The sequence below is a fragment of the Benincasa hispida genome, chromosome 10 (genome assembly GCF_027475165.1).
Source record: "Benincasa hispida cultivar pf3 chromosome 10, pf3_genome.v1.1, whole genome shotgun sequence".
Taxonomy (NCBI): domain Eukaryota; kingdom Viridiplantae; phylum Streptophyta; class Magnoliopsida; order Cucurbitales; family Cucurbitaceae; genus Benincasa; species Benincasa hispida.
This window is the reverse complement of record NC_143487.1, coordinates 18,385,346-18,407,238: the sequence shown is the minus strand read 5'-3', so window position 1 is coordinate 18,407,238 and position 21,893 is coordinate 18,385,346. Positions and strand designations below refer to the sequence as shown.

General features: G+C 29.7%; 1 protein-coding gene across 5 annotated transcripts; it reads right to left on the bottom strand.

Moving 5' to 3' along the window:
* Window positions 1–13,676: 13,676 nt before the first annotated feature.
* LOC120089422 (S-adenosyl-L-methionine-dependent methyltransferases superfamily protein) lies at window positions 13,677–17,657 on the bottom strand. Of its 5 annotated transcripts, none has more exons than XM_039046880.2 (7): window positions 17,392–17,656; window positions 17,089–17,152; window positions 16,289–16,481; window positions 15,885–15,958; window positions 15,508–15,663; window positions 14,859–14,987; window positions 13,677–13,876 (listed from the first exon to the last, which is right to left on the bottom strand). In XM_039046880.2, exons 1-6 carry the CDS (start codon window positions 17,576–17,578, stop codon window positions 14,864–14,866), a joined length of 798 nt encoding a protein of 265 aa, XP_038902808.1. In that variant the 5' UTR covers window positions 17,579–17,656; the 3' UTR covers window positions 13,677–13,876; window positions 14,859–14,863. The 5 variants fall into 5 exon arrangements, with proteins under 5 accessions (XP_038902808.1, XP_090161720.1, XP_038902807.1 ...); XM_090305594.1 differs by having other exon boundaries at window positions 13,677–14,269; window positions 15,885–15,955; XM_039046879.2 differs by having other exon boundaries at window positions 13,677–14,269; window positions 17,392–17,655.
* Between the last annotated feature and the right edge of the window lie 4,236 nt (window positions 17,658–21,893).

Here is a 21,893-nt window from a genome sequence, read left to right as displayed (position 1 = left end):
GCACCCTTGTTTGATGCTCCTCCAAACTACTGCCCCTTCACTAAGAGTGAACATTGATCCTGATGTGGATTTTCTAGAATCCTTATCAGTCTGAAAATCAAAATTTGTGTATCCTATAAGGATCAAGTTCTTAGAACCATACATGAGCATGTAGTCCCTCATTCTCCATAGATACTTGAGGATATTCTTAACAGTAGTTTAGTGGTCATATCCTGGATTAGATTGATATCTACTGATTATCCCTACTGCATAGCAGATGTCAGGTCTAGTACATAACATCGCATACATTAGGCTGCCAACAGCCGATGCATAAGAAATCCGTCTCATTTCCTCAACTTCTTGAGGTGTCTTAGGAGTAAACCTCTCTTGGAGTTCTGCATTGAATACTGTTTCTTAGACAATATTACTCCATGCCTAAAAGGTAGTAAACCTCTCTTGGAGTTCTGCATTGAATACTGACAAACATCTTGTCAATGTATGATGCTTGAGACAGAGCTAGCGTTTTGTCCTTTCAAGCTCTAAAGATCTGCATTCCTAAAAAAAAAACTGAGCCTTTCCCAAATATTTCATTTGAAATTGGGTCGCTAGCCAGTTCTTAACTTCAGTCAGTAGACCTACATCATTACCAATGAGTATGATATCGTCTACATATTATAGGGATGAAAACTCTAAGGCACAGTGAAATCTATAACATACAGAACCCAAAATGTCATTTAAAATCGAAACAATTTTTTTTTTTAATAAAAACTATAGATCAAAATAGATTAAGCATGCAACTAGAAACAAAACCTACAAAAAGAAGAAACCCTACCTTGCAAACGTTTTGGGAATTCTGTGGAATTTTTCTGTACGAATTGAAAGTGGGTACCACCACTTGGAATCCTCCCTATTCTTGTAAGGAGAAAATTGAAGATTTGAGAATTGTGGTATTCTCTTAAGGAATTGGGAGGATTTTGGGCAAAGAGTTTTTTGCTTCTACAAATTTTTTTAAAAAAAAAAAAAAACAAAACAAAAAAACAAAAAATAAAGAGATAAAAAAAATGCTCTTCTTTCTGCATCTTTTTTTTTTTCTTTTTTTAATATAGAGAGAAGTGAGGAGACGTGGGATTTCTCTAGTAACTCCTCTACGTGGGGAGTTACATTTTTAGTTAATTAAAATTAAATAAAACTATTTATTTTATTTAACTAAATAAATAAAAACCAATAATCATTTAAATCATATTTAAATGGTTTTCTCTCACATAACTTATAGTTTTATTGTGCATGTAATGTGCATTAATTTTAATCTATAGTTTTGATTTAATCAGTTTAATTAAATTCAAAATTAAATTAAATTAAATAATTAATTAATCATCCAACTAATATCACATATTTAATTTAATTTTCCATTTGAATCATATTCAAAAACACCTATCTCACTTAGCTTATAGTTTTAATGCGCATCTAATGCACATTATTTTTAACCTATAGTTTTCAATATGAATCTTACTCATATTAAATTAATATTTGAACCACTTTCAAATATTTTGTTCTCTCATTTATTAATTTTGAATCATATCCAAAATTAATAATAAAGTCTAAAATTAAACTTTATATTAAAATGTATTAACATATATTAAAAAACCTCAATCTGAATTTGAACATTTCAAATTCAATTTAATGACGAATTACCTCAATACACTTTACAAGCTAGGAAGGGAATCTAATGGACCTACAGATCAAAAGCTCCAACGATGTGAGATTAATTGACTAAACTCATTAACCAAATTAATCAATATTCATTAACTGTGAATACACTCCACTAAAGACCCACAACTGCACTCTTATCACTACAAATATGTTTCTATGTCCATGGATATAGTTCAATAAGAGCAAGTTAGTCCTTTGTTCATCTAGGCTAGCAAAAGTTTTCTGCTCTCGAGCCAGCCCGTGCTTCAAGCTCTAATTGGACCCAGAAGAGGCATTTTTGGACGAATCCTTTCCACTAGCTTGGTCAAATTATTGTTTTACCCCTGGGTTACTTCTACATCCTTAAGTACCAGTTCTCTTCTAATGAACAACCTGTTTATGGTCCAACCATTAAACAGAAATCTCTTTCGGGCCAGTGAAAGGGTAGGACTCTTTGTTCAAGCCCCAGAGACACTACTTAAGTGAATACTCATCTACTTACCCTGAAGTCGAGAAGGAGTGAAATTCATCTTGTATAATTATGTTTCCAGTTACTCCCTCGATCTTATCCCCAAAATGGTAAGTATAATGAGTCAGCGAACTGGCCACTCTCACCCATACAAATCAAAGGACAATCTCTCATGAATAGAAGTTCATAATATACTCAGGAGTAAGACTAAGTAGCCTAAGTCATCATATTGAAATAGAAACATAATCAGTCAACAGAGTTACATCGAGTGATTACTATTTCGCGGTCCGGTCTTGTGCAAACTCATTGCTCAGGATACCCCCACTCGTGTGTCTCTACACGAACGCGTTAGATCACTGTGTTTATATCAAATACAAAGTAGGTTGTATCCATAATGTTACCAGAATAAAGTACCCAACCTTACCATTATACTATAGACCATTTAGGCTATATCTAAAGGAACTCTGATTACAGAGGACCTTTGAGCGGAAGCGGATCGTCCAAACCCCATTGTGAATAAATGCATACATTTACAGTTATACGAAACAAATTATGCACAAACTTCAATTACACATACTTTTGAAAATAAAACCAAAGGTTAAGTGATTATACCTTTGAAGAACCCTTCTTCAAGATAATCCCTCGATCGTTTACGATCACAGCAAACAACACGATCTCCCTCAAACAGCAATGTGTTAGAGTGTAATAACATGCAACGGAAGTAACAAGGATCAATAAGCATTCAAATTCAGTAATTTTGGCAGAAACTAAAACATGCCCATCTAAATAAGAGGGTTTTGGATCATACCTTTGTAGAACTCTTCAAGATCTCGATTAAACAGCAGTAGTGTTCTCCAAAGATCACCATAAACCATCTCAAGATCTTCCCCACTATCATCTTGGATCTTTAAATCGAGTTGTGGGACTCAAGAATAGCTTAAAGCAACATAAAACAGAAGAAGAAGCTCCCAACACTCAATTTTTTAAGAACTCTTCTTCAACTGAAATTTCCTCTCAAAATTTCTGTAGAATTCATGCCTTCAAATCACTCCATTCTTCTTTATTTATTACAGATGAACATGCAAAAGACGAAATGTACATGGCTTGCAGCTCATGTTCGGAGTTTAATGAAGAAGAGGAAGTGGGTTTTGTGTGAGCATGAAGAAGATGATAATGGAAAATCTCATGTTTCCATTTGTGCATGTAATCTTGATTTTCCAATTTTTCTTTAAAATCAAAACTAATTTCAAAAAATAAAATTTGATTTCAAAACTAAAAATTTAATTTTCTAAAATTAATTTCACAAATTAATTTTAAAAGTATTAATTAATTTAATATCAAATATTAAATTAATTTTTGCAAAAAACCATCTTCATATATTTAAATATATATTCTCCTATTCCGTTTAATTTTAATTTGAACGTTTCAAATTAATTTCTCAAGCTACTCTAAAGCTTAACCATTTACGAACTAGTAGGGGACCTCGCGGACCTACAGATCATGGGCTCCAACGATTCGAGATTAATCGGCTAAACTCATTAGACCGATCTAACCTCATTCGTTAACTAATGGAACACTCCACTATAGCCCATAGTTTAACTCCCCTCACCGTAAATATATTATGTTCACTTTATAACCATAATCAATAATTTGATCCTTCACAGGTTGTTCGTAATCACAGCTAGGTCAAAATAACTGTTTTACCCTGTGAATACATCTTGTTCCTTAAATTCCCACTGACCCTTTAATGAAAAATTATGATTCATCATCTCTATGAATTAAATCCTTTCTCTATCATGAGAAGATGGAGCTCCGATTGTTCAAGACCTGGAATCAGTACTTAAGAGAATAACCTATCTACTAACCCTAAATCGGGTAGGAGTGAATTCAATCTTGTAAGGTTATGTCCCCAACTATTCATCCAGTCTTATCCCCAAAATGGTAAACTTATTGAGCAATGTTGTTGGACTACTCGCAGCGTTTATAGATCAAAGGCTAATCCCGAATAAACAGGATTTCATAGCTAGCTCAGGATTAAGATCGAGTTAACCTAGGTTATTTGATAAATGAAATAGTCAATTTTAACAGTAAACAGTCGTTATAAAGAAAAGTGACTATTTTCATGGTCCACTATATATGCAAACTCATTGCATAGGATGCCCCCACTCACATGTCTCGACATGAACAATTTGTGGATCACATTGTTTGTAGCACTTTACAACTTCTTGTAACAACTACAAAGTGGGCTGCATCCAATAGTGTTACCAGGATGAGATACCCAATTTCATCCATATACTTATTAGACCATTTAAGCTATATACTGTTAACTTGATCCTGTTTATGTCACTACATAAAGTTACAGTATTTAGACTATAGCCAATGATATGTTTATTGGATTTTCATAATAAGATGCAAAATCAACAAGTCATTATTATGAATAAATAAAATGTTTAACACGAACTGCGAGTTATAGAACATTCCCAACACAACGAGCAGCAACTCGATCCTCGAACTAACCGGACACTACCACAAGATTACCTTGGTATTCTCAGTGTGAGAATCTAGGAGTGGTGAACTCTGACTTATTTTGGTTTGAGGGAAGGTTGAGAGTGGATGAGGAAGACGATCGAGTAAACGACAATACTATCGTGTAAAAGATGAAGTTTATCGCATAGACAATGTACTCGATCGTGTAAGCTCCCTAGTGATCATTTAGTAGGACTCTCTTACTTAATTGCTAATAATATCAGTCGTTTGAGATTTTGAAAGCCAATTTCATTTTATCCCAAATTTGCCAATAAATCGTGTAACTACCCACTAAAGATGTTTATGGAGAAAAAGAAATTTAATTATCAAATAATTAATAAATTATAAATAAATATGATAACTAACTTAGCATATTATATTTATAACCTATAGTTTTAATATTGCATCATATACAATATATAAACCATAGTTCTTTTTCTTTATTTTATGGAATTTAATATAAATATGAATTTAATATAAATCATATTTATATTAAATTTAATAACTATGAATCTTATTCATAGAAAATATATTTGAATCATATTCAAATATATTAGTTTCTCCAATCAAACAATAATGTATCAAATACATTACATAAATTATATCATATATAATTGAATTAATTTAATTATATCATATATAATCAAATTCTTTCTTGTTAATTTGAACATTTCAAATTAACCCAAAAACTGATTCTCAACTTGAATCCATTGAACTACCAAGGAGACCTTATGGACTTGTAGCTTCAAGCTCCAACGATACGTGAATAACTGACTAAAGTCTTTAATCACATTATCCACCATCCATTAACTGTCAGGTATTTCACTAAAGACCGACAGTTGCACTCTTCGCACTACAGATATATTTTTGTGTCCATTGGATATAATCAATCAATAGTATGATGACCCTTCACAAATCGCTCATAAGTACAATTGGACCAAATTACTGTTTTTTCCTTGTAGTTACATCTAACTCCTTAAGTACCACTGATCTCTCTAATGAACAATAAATCATAGTCCAACTATGACCAAACCCCTCGGAGCTAGGAGAAGGTGGCGCGCCACATTGTTTAAGCCCTGGAATCAGCCATTAAAGGAGCAATTTATCTACTTGCCCTAACATTGGGGAAGGAGTGAATTTCTTCTTATGTAGTTATGTTCGTAATTCCCCAATCAAATGAATCCCCAAAATGGTAGGCTTGTTGAATCGAGGATCTGGCCACTCTCACCCATACAAATCAAATGACCGCCTTCATAAGCAGGAATTCACAACTCAATTAGGATTCAGGTCATGTTACCTATGGTCATCCTAGTGAAATGTAAGTCTCTATTATGAATGCCGTTATATAATGAGACAAAACATTTCATGGTCTGGTCTTATACAAACTCCTTTGTATAGAATATCCCCGCTAACATGTCTCCATATGAATTATCAGGATCAAATCATTTGTAGCACTTTAAAACAATTGTACAATCTACAAAACGAGTCATACTCGTAGGACAAGGTATCAAGTCTTATCCATCTACTATAGACCATTTAGGTTATCACTTAAACATGACCCATCCATATGTCTCTATATACATTACAAGATAACCCAGGATGTTAGTTTATTGGTTTGTAGTTAATGCAACTAATTTTGAAATAAAACATCATATATTTTATTACATAAATAAAATGTTTGTACAATACAATTACAAACTATAGGACCCTATGAGATTTAGGGCATCAACCCCAATAATTTTAACTTACGACAAACCATTGGGATTTAAATTTCAATTTTTCTATAAATTATATAATATTAAAAAACAATAATTATATAATTTTTTTTAACATAAAACATGTTCATAAATAAATTAATAATAATTTATAATATTTAGTGAGTAACTACAATTAGTTTACAGTTGCTTAAATTAGAATCTAATTTCTAAATCTGCTACCAAACACATATTTTAAAACATCAAATACAACTCTAATTTCATTTAATCCTTTGTTTTCAAATTTATGTTTTCAGATTCTCTATCAAACAGACCCTAAGTTTCTCAAGTGAAGTGGTCTTCATTTGATAGTGGAAAGAGTACATTGAAAGTGAGCCTCACACTTAAGGGAAAACCGAGTGATTTCTTATTAATACACTTGTGCTTAGGGAGAACCTAAGTCACTTCGAGAATGAGTCTCACTTAGGGAGAGGGAAGCCTAAATGATCATTCATTAAGTTGAGTTTTGCATGGATCATTGTATTTATAATTCTTTTACATAGAAGTACTACGTTGGAATTGCTTAACTTCATATTAAGAAAAGAATCTTTCTCAAACACACTACCTCCTAAATGTAAGTTGTATATCGCCAAACTGAGTTAACAAATTGTATGTTATCTCTTTAAAATTGTACTTTATGACTTTTTGTTTGTCTTTACAAATGTGAACCTTGTGTGTATTAGTTAAATCTTTTTTCACTATGATACTAAAAAAAAAAAAAAAGTTATTAATCAATCCAAATATTTTTTGTTTGGTCAGTCAACTTAATTGATTGGTTTGCCTTTGGAAAAAGATTTTATTCAACTTTCCTTGTCTTATTATCATGTGTTAATTCCACTATTAGGTACATTACTTACCCTCTTATTCATTCAAATCGCATTTTTATCATTAGACTCACCAAAATCCATTCTAAATATGAATGGTGGAGACAATATGTTTGACACAAAATAGATCCCCTCCAAGAAATAAATTGTCAATTGTAGTTATCTATTTCCAAAAGCTACCCTCTTGGATATGCAAAAAAAATTGGACTATTTACGTAATTTTTTTTGTGAAATCTCAATTCACTGAGCAGCTCAATTGGCATTTGTATGCATTAGCGACCATGAGGTCTGTGTTTGAATTTTTCAACCCCTATAATAATAATAAGGCTAATTATAATTTTAAAAAATTCTCCTAAACTTTATACTTAAAAAATATCCCTCAAGTTTCAAAAGTTTTTAAAATACTCTTAAACTTTAAAAAAGAGTTAAAAAAAAAATATATACATATTGTTAGTTTTAGATGAAAAATGTTAAAGTTTTGTTTCAAAAATATACCTAAACTTTCAAAAGATTTTAAAAAATACCCTTAATTTAAAAAAAAATATTAAAAAAATACCTTCACCATTAGTACATGAATAGACTGTTAATACTTTGTTGCAAAAATAACTTTTGAATTTTAAAAAAGTTAAAAAATACTCCTATCGTTATCAAAAGACTTTTAAAAATACCCTTTAACTTAAAAAAATTTCAAAATTACTTTCACCATTAGTATATGAACAAATTGTTAATACTTCGTTGCAAAAGTAACTTTAGAATTTTTTTAAAAAAAAAGTTTTAAAATATTCATATCGTTAATATGATGATCAATTTGTTTGAAGTTTTCTTAAGTACGAAAAAAATAAATTTTAAAACAATATAAATATCCTTCTTCTTTTTCATATAGATATTTTCATTTTTCTCTTAATTTTCCAGTACTCAACTTATACTAATATTCTCAGCAACTAAAATAAAAACCAAAAGTTTAAGTTAAAACATAAAATCTTACAAAATTCCAAAATCAAAATCTCCCTTTAAAACATACCAAAACGTTAAATAGTCGAATTAAAAAAATATAGTTGACTATTAACACACACACTCAACTGCTAACGTACAATTTCATTAAAACATTTAAGTCCTAAAATTCTTTGGTGTTTTTTTTATTTCTTTCTTCCTTATTATAGTCCATAAACCTTAGCTGAAGTGTGTAGTTGTAATTATTTATTTATTTTAGATAAACGAGTGTCAAACAATTAACAAAAAGGGGAATAAGAGGTATTGAAGAAGGAAAAGGAGAAAAAATATGAAAAATAGAGAGGTTTGGTATTAACAATTTCTGTTCAATAACAACAAGGTTATTTTTTAACTTTTTTTAAAAAAAATTTAAGGATATTTTTTAAACTTTTGAAAGTTCAAGGGTATTTTTTACACAAAGTACTAACGTTTTCCATCTAAAACTAACGGTAAGGTATTTTTGAACTCATTTTGGAAGTTTAAGAGTATCTTTTTAAACTTTTAAAAGTTCAAGTGTATTTTTTATATAAAGTACAAAGTTTAAGGATATTTTATATAGTAATAATGATGATACAATGATAACGACGATGACGACGTGGAGTGATGACATAATACAAAACCAAAAGTTTAAGTTAAAACATAAAATCTTCATAAAATTTCAAAATCAAAAGCTCCCCTTAAATTAAAGCATACCAAAACGTTAAATAGTCGAATTAAAAATATATAGTTGACTATTAACACACACTCAACACACTCAACTACTAACATACAACTTCATTAAAACATTTAAGTCCTAAAATCCTTTGGTACTTTCTTTATTTCTTTCTTCTTATTATAGTCCATATATCTTAAATGAAGTGTATAGTAGTATTTTTTATTTATTTCAGATAAATAAATGTCAACAATCAACAAAAAGGGGAGTTAGAGGGTATTGAAGAAAGGAGAGGAGAAAATTATGAAAAATAAAGAAGTATGACGGTATTAACGATTTCTGTTCATATAATAGTTTTTTTAACTTTTTTTTAAAAAAATTAAGGGTATTTTTTGAGACTTTTGAAAGTTCAGAAGTATTTTTTTATACAAAATACTAATGTTTTTCATCCAAAATTAAAGGTAAGGTATTTTTTAATTCATTTTAGTAGTTCAAGAATATTTTTTAAACTTTTGAAAGTTCAAGTGCATTTTTTACCTAGAGTACAAAATTTAAAGGTATTTTATATAATGATGATGATGACGACGACGACGATGACGACGACATGGAGTGATGACATAATTTTGATAGCATTTTTCTTTGGTCCATTAAATTCCAAAGTAATTTCATAGTTGGTTATTTGTGTTAATAATATCTTCTTTGAAAATCAAAGATTCTATAATTTGAGTTGGAATTGCCAATATGAATGGTAGAGGTTGGAATCTTCCCCTCTCTAAAATGTTAAACTTAAAAAGATAAAAAAAAAAAAAAAACAAGAAAACAAAAAAGGAAGTTGACTTGAGTCTACAAATACAAAGTTTATTCTAAGATTAAGAATTTTTATTTTGGTTAAAAAATTACTTTGGACCTTTTAACTTTCATAGAAGCTAAAAAACCAATTTAGTTCTTTAAATTCATTTGTGATAGTTTGTTCTTTACTTTCACTTTCGTAACAATTAAGCATCTAAATTTTAGTACTCCAATAATTTAGTCTTTATTATGAAAATTATTTTAAGATTTTACAAAAATTTTCATATAGATATATCGATAAACTAATTAGGGACCCAATTCATTTATGAGCTACAATATGTTAATCGTTAAGATAAAAACCAACATTTAATTTTGATAGAATTTTTTTATGGCAAAAATTAAATTATTACAAATTTGAAAATACAGAAATTTAACAGTTATATATTAAAATACAGTGACAAAATATTTATAAAATAACAAATACAGAACTAAATGATTATATACTAAAGTTTGAGAATCTTAATTGTTATTTTTGTAAAAATGGAGAAACCAAAAGCGATTTCTAACTAACTTTTATTTAACATCAATTTTTCTAATGTTCCATTGTTAAATAATGTGAATTGTTCCTTTTTTTTAGGGAAAAAAAATATAATATTCACAAAAGATGACACTATGGTACTTTCAAACCAACAATATTTACATACACACGTGATCATTTTAAAAGAAATGGGTTATCAAAACATAATATGAACTATATAATTTTTTTTCTTTAGATAAAAGATGGTCTTTGAAACGACCAAGAAAATTAGTTTTAGACCCTTTTTTAACCCAAAAAGGAATGAGGAAAGAAAGAAACGAAACCCAATAAAGAAACTATGAGAAGAAATTATAATTTTTGCTTCTTCGTCTGTTGCGGTTTGAATTGACTTAATGGGATGCTTGTTTCATGAGAATTTAAGAATTTTTTATAGTGGACAATAGATTACAACATTCGTTTGCTATAATAGAAGATATTCGGATATCTAAACATGTCCTTATAGAGAACATTTTGAGAATTTTTTATGCTCTCCTAAAACATTGTTATCTGAATTTCATGTTGAAAGCATCCTCTTTTTACACTTTTAACTCTTCTTTTTAGTATATATATATATATCACTTTTTTATTTTCATTTTATAATTAAAATAAATATTGTCCACTATATATTTCATTCTCTTCGAATATATTGTAATTATTTCTTTTAGAAAGATATACAAATTCAAATTTAAATTAATATTTATTTTATTTAAAAATCTTAAATTAATGTATATTATTTTGTTGGAAAACAACAAAGAAAATAATAAAACTATATTAATTGAACAAAATAAATTTATAGAAATAAATATGTTATATACGTTCAAATAACATTAAATTAATTAAAAATTAATTAATAATCGTAAGGGCATTCTTGGAACATTAAGTAAATTTAAAACATTCTCAATAGAAATCCTACAAAACAAACATAGTTATCCAAATATTCCCATATATCTTCAGAAATATTCCTACAAAACAAATATGGTTATATAAGAGATGTCAGACATCTATAGTTTCGTATATCTATAATTTCGGGCATCTAAATATTTTTGTTTTCTACCTTTTGAAAAATCAAACAGGCCCAACGTGTTTAAAAACACTTAAAATGTCAATTGTCCAAACATGCTCTTAGAGTGAGATATTATTGCAATTTCGTTGCAAGGGGCCGGAAGGATTAGTTTCCAAGTATTTATAATTTCTTTCTTTTGGTTAAATTAAAGTATTTAAAAGGTCTATAAGACCCGTTTGATAACCTTATTGTTTTCTATTTTCTGTTTCCTGTCTCTTGTCTCCTATTTACTGTTTCTTGTTTTTTGTTCCCTATTCTTTAAGGATTAGAAATAGGAATATATTTGATAACTATCCTTGTTTCTCATTTATTAAAAAAAAAACAAAAAAAAAACTTGTTTGATAATTGTTTCTTTTTTTTTCTTTTTTTAATAAATAATAGAAAATAGAAAAGATATGTCTACATTAAACACACAAAAAATTATTAAAAGTTTATATCATCTAATACAAATAAGTATCGTTGCACAACTAAAAACAAGAACAAAACTGTATCTATTCTTTAAATATTGTCCAAATTTGATCAAAGATGTTATCTCTCACCTGAGCCATATGTAAATTATTTTGATTAAAAACAATAGTAACGTTTTAAATTATTTTAACCCACATCTAACTCAATTATACTACTTTACAAATTGTCTAGCAAATTCTGTATATCTTCAATAATCATCTATTCATTGTTAAAGTCATTGAATATTTTAGGGAGAAAAATTTATAATTGTAAAATTGTAACTGATTTTAAATGTAATAAAAATAAAATTGAAATTAAAATAATACATAAACATGCATATAAGTATAAAAAAATGCATCCAAAACACTTGAGCCACAACAAAGGGGTTGAATTGCATTCCAGGATAGCCTCCTCACCAACAAGAAGCCAGGCTGCGTTATTAAACTTCAAGGAAACAAAAATTAATAAAATAGAAACGAAATTAGGAGAAACTACTTTTCGTAGTTCCTTAAAATTTGTCCATTTCTTAAAAACATTTTTTGAATTTTAGAACAGTTATCAAACAAATTCTTTTCTTGAAAATGAGAAACGTGAACAAGAAACGGGAAACAAGAATGTTATCAACGGACTCTAAAATTTTACTTTTCACTTTTATATCTAATATGTTTCTATTCTTTCAATTTTATGTATAATAGATCTCTTGATATATTCAAAAAATTAAAAATTAATTGACCTATTAGACACAAATTCATGAGTTCAAGAATTTAATTTGTAATTTGACTTTTTCTATTAAAATGTTAATTGAACATTGATTTTAGTTCTTAACATTTTTTACGCTTATTCATCGATGGTTTGGACACTCACGGATTAAAAAAAATCTATAGTTGAATGTGTGTTTTGTCTTGTTTAGGATATTAAAATGCAATTTACAAGAGATGAGAAAGGGATCTCCACCTTTGGACAAAATTAAAAAATAAATTACTTTTTTAGTTGGACCCAATTTAATCATAGCGTGGTTTATGGATGAAGCAGATGCCTAAAAAGAAAACGTATATTAAATCTTTGAAAATAGTGTAAAATAAACATACCTCAATATGTTCTCTCCCCTAAAGTTTGACGTTTAAATCTTCATACCCTTCATGATATCGATATTTCTATCGACATTTTTGTTAATATCAATATTTTACACCTTGATAGTTCTTAAATTCAGGTGTTCTCTTATTTGCAATTATATCCTTGTTGATCGTAAATATTAAAACAAGTTGATAATAAACATATGATATAATACTTAATTATTTAAAATGTGTTTGGTTTAACTTTTCAAATGTCTAATTTGAAAATAAGTCATTTTCAAATAAATTAAAGTGTTTGATAACCACTCAAAATAACTTTTGAAATACTTTCAAAACATATTGTAAACGGTTTTTATCAAAAGAATTTTAAATGAAAGACTTTTTTGAAATTTTTTTTTTTTTCTAAACAGTTCAAACAGACCCAAGTAAAAATTCAAAGGAAACATTAAGCCGAATATGGAAGAACAATAAAAACCAAAGAAATTGCCAAATTATAAATTTAGAGGAGAAATTATAAATTTTCCTGGTCTAAGTAACAGAATTTCTTATCTAAATTTTCGTCATCCCAGAAGTACGATATTATTTTTATTAGTCAATTTTAACCTACTTTAATGATGAGATTTGTAATTGAAAATTGTTAAAAGGGGCTTAAGCAAACTTTTTTAAACAGTAGACCAAATTGAAAAAATAATAATAAAATAAAAACAAACAAACAAGCATATTAGAAGCTAAAACAGGAGATTAAATCCATGATTAATTAACATAAAAGTGGCGGTACAACATAAAATTTAGTACACCGTTTTGTTTTTAGTATAAGTGGGATATAAAGATTTGAACCTCTAACTTTAATGAAAAGAATAAATGTCAATTATTGATGAGCTATAATATATTATAATTTATTGGTAATGAAGCTACATTACAAAATTGGTATGAAATTAATGCATGCCAACAGGGCTACCAAAAGAGGCAAGAGCAAGTGAAGCATGAGCATTGTCCCAGAAATGCCCTCTCAAACCAACTTCATCAACTGTCTCAACAAAATATCTAATGCAAAAGAATGATTACAATTTAGATAACCCACAGATTAAATCAATAGATTTGCATTGCTCAGATTAAACAATAAATTTAATGATAGGAACTCTACTGCTAGAAGGCTCTTCAAAACATGTTTTCCTTGGTTGATCAATGCTTTGGCCTCAATTGCAACAGGGCAGTTGGCAAAACCAGTATTTGTAAACTGTAACAAAAGTCTATAACAACCCCCCTTCCTATAATTCATATAATAAACAAAACCCAAGTCATTTTCATCAGTGAGTTCAAGAATACACAGACAGCTCTTTCTCCTGCTCTAAACTTGGTCGCTTTTCAGGAGAATGAAAAATCGAACTGGTATTGGTATGATGATTATTGAAGTTACACCAATGCTCGAACCAAATGCTTGAGTGACAAACGAATAAGAAGAAATAGTAAAGGCTAATTAACTGCATGAAGAATCTCAAGAACTAGCTGTGAAGGTTTCAATTTATAGACATAAGAGTTTAATTGTTGCCAAATTTCTATATGAAACCGTCATGATAGTTAAAGATGAGACAAGGATCGTGAAATACCGAATTATGGAATGAAAGAGCTTATTGAACAGTGGTTGTAGTTGCACAAAGCTACTTTGAATTTCATCAAGATAGTTGTTTAGAATATAGCAATAACTATGTCATATGATCTACCCTGATTTCGTGATGCCACTAAATCCAAATCGAAACATTAGGTTTTGACTTGGTCTAAGTAGAGACATGTCTACGTGGAAGTCTTCCTATCCAAGCCAAAAGGTGGCGTAACTTCGTAACATGACGAGGTTTATACTAGGCCTCCACTACATGGAGCTAATTCTTATATAATTATGCTAATAATTCTTCATTTTCTGAGAAAAATAATGATAATAACCAACATTCTTTCACTACACCATCTAGCATCATCAAAGAAAGAAGCTAGAAACAGTTTGGAATCGGATGGAAGAACAAAAAATGCTTACCACTTTCATCTCTTGAATAAGAACACAGGAACTGGAGCTAGTGGCCGGTTTAACATCTGAAGCTTACAACAAATCCAATTTTCAACAGCTAGGTCGCTAGAAAATTTTTGTATAGTCTCCAATTCTTCCCTAAACATTAGAAAATAAACCCATTACACATCAAACTAGAATGTCTGACAAACTCACAAGTATTCAGGCTAACTAAAATCAACTCAGTGTAGCAGAATACCAGTATAACAGCTCACATTAGACTATCCAAGCCATACCACTCACTGACGGTCCTAAATTCTTATATGACAGACATTGTAAGCATTCCCATGCCCACAACAATGTGTTTTTCCCAAAAAGTAATCCTCCACAATTTATTTTAAAGAAAGTAGGGACATGACAAGTTCAGAGATTGAATTTTACTACCTCTGTCCTCACTCCCCCCATTGAAATGGAAATAAAGCAAGCATCTAGCCCTAAAGTAACTCATTCCATCAACTTCTAAAACGATTTTTACCGATAAAAGAAAAAGATGAAATATGCACTTTCATCAAAATGATGATGAAATTTGCACCGGTTGACACATTCAAAGGTTTGTCCACAACAACGATAAAAGCATGGAATACAGTGGGAAGAAGAAAAGAAGGAGCAGAAGTATTACAGTCCACCAGGATGCCCCACATAAACCACAAGGCTGATAAGCCCTCCAGGTTTCAGAATTCTATGGGCAGCTTTAAGTGCTCGCAATGTTGTTTCTGACTTTGTAGTGATTGCTTTGTTACCACCAGGTAGGTAGCCTAGGTTAAATGCAACAAGCCTAAAAAATAGAGCATTAACTGGTATATCTAACCACAGGTAATCAATTTGTTTGAATTGTTTCTTTTTCTTCCTCAACTTTCTTAAATGATTGTTCAAGATTCAAGCTATTAGCGGGGGAGAGAAAAAAATAAAAAAGTATAGGTGCCAAATTGTCGATTACGATTGGCTTCATATATAATATGTCATTACATTACTAAGCACAAAATGTGGAATCATTACCTAACGGGAGAATCCTCTGGAATGACATCCTCCATTCTGCTGTGGCAAATGGAAGAGAGTTTAACAAGTTTCTTCTACATAAAACTAGAAACTATAAGCACTTCAACAAACATTTCTAAAGATAAATTACACAAATCAGAAGGTAAAGCGTAAAGTCATCTGTTCATCCCCATTCTTTGAAAGTGAATTGACAAAAATAAACCTTAAGAGCAGCTCAAAGTCGCAAATAATTGGATCACTTACAATCAGCATATATTGCCATGCTAAAGAAACTTTAGACTATATATTAAACCATCATAATTACAATTTTGGGCTATAGGCCGTAAGTTGGAACAAGTTATAGGCTGTATATGTACTAGATGTAAATCATGGATTCCTCTAAAATGTGATAGACTAAAGGATACCTCTTTTTCACTTAGTGACTCGTCCAGGAATGCAGAAGTATTTTCTAAAGCCTCTTTTTGAACATCCATTGCATAAACACGAGCAGAACCAGATTCATCTGCAACCATTTTGACCATAGCTCGAGTATCATAACCATTTCCACAAGTAGCATCTACCACTGTATCCCCTTTTCTGACGACATGTTTCCATACACTGATGGATAAAGAACAAGTAATAAATATCTAGCCATGAAATTACCTTGCAGTATTCCTCATCACAAAAACAGAAGGATCAACAACTAAAAAGCAAGAAATAAAAAATCACATTCTAAAAGATGGAAAAGGTTCTATGTATTTTGTATACGTGTGGCATATTGTGAGTACACAAGCTAAAAGATGGAACAAATGAAGTCCAAAAAAGTCCAAACTCTAGAATCAAACGGAAAACTAATGAGCAAGATGGGTTAAATTCCCACTCCATATTCCAAATATGATCAACCCCACACTGCCTATGATTATCAACTCACATTGATTGAAGTTAAATTTTGAGAAAGGGCTAGAAAAGCTGCAATAAACTAGTTACCCATCATACAAAATCTTCTGTTGAACAAATTTCTAGAAGCCATAATGCACTTCTGTGTTTAGAAAAACAAGACACGGGTTTGGGACTAATGCCCATACAGCTCATAGAGACCATTGCATTCAAAAACAGAGGCCATTGGAGCATAAAAGACTTAAAAAAAAAATAGAGAACATACCGCATATGTAAAAATGCACAAAAAAATTAGCTGATAAATGTAAATGATAATAAAAATACATACGAGTGAGCAACTTCTGTCGCTCTCTTCTTCCCAAAAAAGTAGCCGACCATGACATCCTCCAGTCCTAAATTACATCATCCACAGTTTCACAAGAACGTATCAAATTCCAATAGAACTCAAATGATGAAATACATTAACAACAATGTCCTCACTAAATCCTCCATATCAAACTAGCATACGCCAAATTATCTATTTCATGAACAAACAACCACCCCAAGAATCAAAATCAATACCCCCGAAAGGAAATATTACGTTTGTAATCAAATTTTGCAGACATAAATACAAAAAAAGTTGAAACTTAACCTTCCAAAGACGAAAAATCTTTCAACGACAATGGTGAATTGAAATCAATTTGATATTCAGAAGATAATCCATTTGACTGAATACGGTTAGCAGAGTAGCAAATATTTCTCACGTGTCTTTGACATCCTACGACTGGTTTGAAGGCAGCAACCGCCACCCATTTTGACCCAAATTTCAAAGATAACATTTCTCCCAATTCTATAGATTTCCTTCACCGGCGATTCCGTATGTGCAGTCGTCGGCGAAGGTTGAAGGAACGGAATGATGATTAAAATATGATTGGGCCAAGTTACATTCAGCCCACTAACAAGAATATGGCTTTGTGATTATTTATGGGCTTACCTTAATGGGCCTACTTGATCAACCGACATAATTTCGTAAAGAAAGAAAGGGAAGGAAATAGCAAAATCGGCATCTTGATTTTTGTAAAAAAAAAAAAAAAAAAAAAAAAGAATAATAAGATTTATGACAAAAATGTGCCGCGCACATGATATTTATTTTTCTAATCTCTAAATCGCTTTTGACATGATTGATAACAGCTTTGTTATACCGTATATCAATTCTCAAAATATGTTGTAAATGGAATCGTCAATTATGATAGAAATAAATGTAATTAGAATCATCAGTTATTAGATTTCAACCTAACGATTTAGTAGATAAAGGTATTAGATTTTTCTACCATTTTGAAATTTGAATTGGCGGTTTCATATCATATTTGATTTGATTTAACCACTTTTCGAAAATATTCAGAATTAATCAATCTTTAATTTGTTTATCACCATTTTGATTTTAATTTATAATATATCTTTATATTTTTTTAATATCTTATTCGGTTTTTATTATTTTAAATTTGGATTTAAAAAATTTATTCTAATTAGGATTTTACTTTTTTTTTACATTTTTAATCATTTTTTTCATTACCATCTAATTATATTATTATATTCTTTTAATATTCTAGATACGTTTTTCATTTTATCAATATCTCAAGAAACGTATGTATTTGCTACAAACAAGCAACTATTCATTGTTTCAATCTTTACGCTTTTTCTATGACTCTACAACGAGTAAGGATTATTTTTTATGGTACATAGAATGAAAGTTACAATATCACGATTATTATGTTGTTGAGGTTTATATTTCATTAGATTCTTCGTTCCAACAATTTGTTGATTGTATTCAAGATGAGCTGTTGGATTTTTGAAGTTTGTCTTTCATCGTCTTTTATTTCCTCCTCCTCACCTTCATTACTATCCTATTCAATTGTAGTATTTGATGAATTATATTTTCCTGTTACACTATCAAACACACTATAATTAATCAATTGTATTAATAGAATGTACATATCATACCTTATATCCTCTTGTTCGGTTTTCCTCTTCTTATTCTTTCTATACATCCTTCAATTCCTTCTTCTTTCTCTCTGATTTCTTTTTCACAATCTGCGCGTTTATTTGATTTATAATGAACTCATATTGTTCGAAACAAGGTGATATTACCTTGCTTTTTGTTCTTTTTTTTTCGGTGTTACATTCGCTTCTTTTGTAGCTTCATCTCATTTGCTTTTCTTTGTATTTTTTGGATTATTATGTTTTGTTATTGTATCTCGTGTTCCATATTTATAACGACCCGACTTTTTGGAATGGGAATCGGCCTGCTACTATTGCATGCATAAATCTCAAAATGAAATTTTCACAAATTTTGACTAAATTCAAAGAATAAAATAATTTTTTATTATACAACTACAAAAATAAAATCTCTATTTTGGGTACCTCTAACTTTAATTTAAAATAAATCAAATAAAATATAAAAAAAAAAAAAAAAAAAAAACTAAATTAAATATTAAAAATATTTATAGGTTTAATTATAAAGCTAAAACTTGCAAACATAAGAAAAACATATGTGGAAGCATTGTCAAGTCCCGAGACTCGGTCACGGATTCCTCTCGTCATCGTTATGTCCTTTTCTTTACCTAAAAAAAATATAGATAAAAAAGTAAGTATAAAAGAATATCTAGTAAGTGACCCACTATTGGGTCCACTAGGTATACAGGTTAGTATCCCTATCAAGACAAAGGTATGCATCCCAACATAGGCATAAGGGACGAATCCGAAGACACATTTTCATAGGAAGTGACTCCGAGGAGACACAATAACATAATCGTAGGTGGCGATCCCATAAGGACGACAAGACATAGTCAGGAAATGAACACCGTCCGATAAGGGTGCTAACAGTCACCATCAATCCAACACGCAACATACATCACCTAAATTCATAACAAGCCATAGCATATTATAATAAACATAGTAACATATCTTATGAGTTTCCAAAATAGTCTCAACAATCATCCATCAATCAAACATAACATAACCTTCACATAATATCATATTTTTGTAACATTAACACACGTTTCCAGAACACCCTCAATAGTCCAAGGTTTTGCAAGTTATAGCAATTCAACCCATCAAAATAGAATCATACTTTCAGTGCAATCACAATCTTAACACCTATGAAACACAGATACTTCATGTGAGGCAAAGAATCAGTATCAGACACGTATCGGATAAGTATCAGACACGTATCGGATACTGATTCTTCCAGATACGATATGCGATTTGACGTATCAATACTTCTAGATGCTTTCCATATACGTATCTGACATGGGATTTGACGTATCTATTTCTATGCGTATTTTTTTTTAAGAAAAAAAGACAAGTAACTCTTCTAGTCTTTCCCAATCTAAAATTAGGCAACCTATTTAAAAAGCTCACTACTCGAGTCCAAAATTAAAAGAAAAAAATAAATAAATAACGGACCAAACTCTAGACTAGAATTATCTAATCTCCATCTTCACATTTGAGTCCCCACAAAGTCCACCAAAATAGCTTCGGTTAAAGGGCAAATCGGTAGTAAATCACTTACCTTGGAATTAAGTCAAAATAGCTAACAATTTAACTCGCAAAACCATGAATCCTGAATAAATCCAAAATATAAATTGAAATTAAATCCAATGTTTAAGGTAGTTATTCTGAACATATTTTTAAAATCTTGGGGACTAAAAGATACATTTTAAAAACTTGAGGACTAAATGCAGTTATTCTAAAAATTTAGGAACTAAAACGACATTTTTGAAAACTCATTGACCAAATACACATATTCTTCAAAACTCGTGACTAAAAAGATAATTTGTCCTAAAAACTATATTATGAAATTTGGTATTTTCTTTAGGTAAACATATCTATTATTTGTTAATGTTATCATTTTCTTTTTTACTTTGGTCCTAACCTTTTGAGTTATTTTTTTTTCCGGTTTGAAGAACTAATGCTTTAAAAGACTTGATTAAATGCCAAAATAAGATAGTTCATAATACTTGTACTATTGAATTTAAAATTCAATTTTCCATCTTTAGAAAAATTACTTAAATCTTTTTTAATTTTAAAATTAGTTGGTGATTTTTATTTGACATAAATTTAAAAATAATAACTAGGCCACTAAATAAACTTAAAGTTACAATACCTCATCAAGATTATGAGAAATTTGAAGAAGATTGATGAGAAGTTTGTGTGTGGACTTTTTGTTTGTATATATTTAATTCTTTAGCATTCAAAAACATAATTTCAATCCTTGAATTTTTGAATTTTTTAAATTTATAGATCTAATGGACGTAAATTAAAATTTGGAATTTTTTTTACATAGATTAAGATTTATAGCTAATAGAGCAATTATATTTTAAATTATTGAATTTGTAGTAGGTCTTAATACAAAAACTTGAAAGTTTAGAGACTTATTAAATATTTTTATAGTGTACGGACAAAATAAATGGAAAACTCAAGCTTCAATGAACAAATTTATAATTTAGCCTAAATGTTTGTATTGACCAACTGACAACGAAACTTGTAAGTTGTAAAAATTTTGTTCTCATTATGATATGAATCGTCCAAGACATCAAATTATTATTTATATTTTATTTCATTAATTTAATAAAATTTTAGTATTTTCCAATTTTATCCCTTTCATGATATTTTAAGTAGGGGTAGTTTCATTTTACTACGATGCATTAGAGTTTTTATTGAAAGACTATTTGAAATCTTGCCTTTAGGTTGTTCGGGGAGATTATGATGAAATAAGTTTTAGTCTTTCAACTTCTTCTTTCAAGATTAGTCGGGAGAACTTTTTGAATTTTGCAATTCATGTATTGAGTTGCATGTGAATAGCATTCAAGTGAGATTGATCATCTATCTTGTGCAATGTTCAAATCTTGGGCCACAAAACTTATTCTTGTCTCAAGATATTTGATCTTAAAGCAATCCGTGTCTAACCCAATATTTAGGAACGAAACCGAGTTGATTTGGGGAGTTTTAATAATTGAGAATTAGGGATTCTCATCCCAAAAGAGATTTCTAAATCCAATTCGTTAGGGTTTTCATATCACATTAGGTTATTCTTGTAGCTTCCACAACCCAATACGATTGACCCCATTCCTGTTAAAATGCAAGATATGTAAA

Bases quoted from the DNA above. Each gene is read 5' to 3' on its own strand.
- LOC120089422 (XM_039046880.2), bottom strand. From the start codon at position 17,578: ATGTTATCTTTGAAATTTGGGTCAAAATGGGTGGCGGTTGCTGCCTTC. The intron at 16,482-17,088 runs GTATGTATTTTT...TTTATCCATCAG, and splicing joins GCGACAGAAGTTGCTCACTC to TGTATGGAAACATGTCGTCA. The intron at 15,959-16,288 runs GTATCCTTTAGT...AGTTTTATGTAG, and splicing joins AGTCACTAAGTGAAAAAGAG to AAGAAACTTGTTAAACTCTC.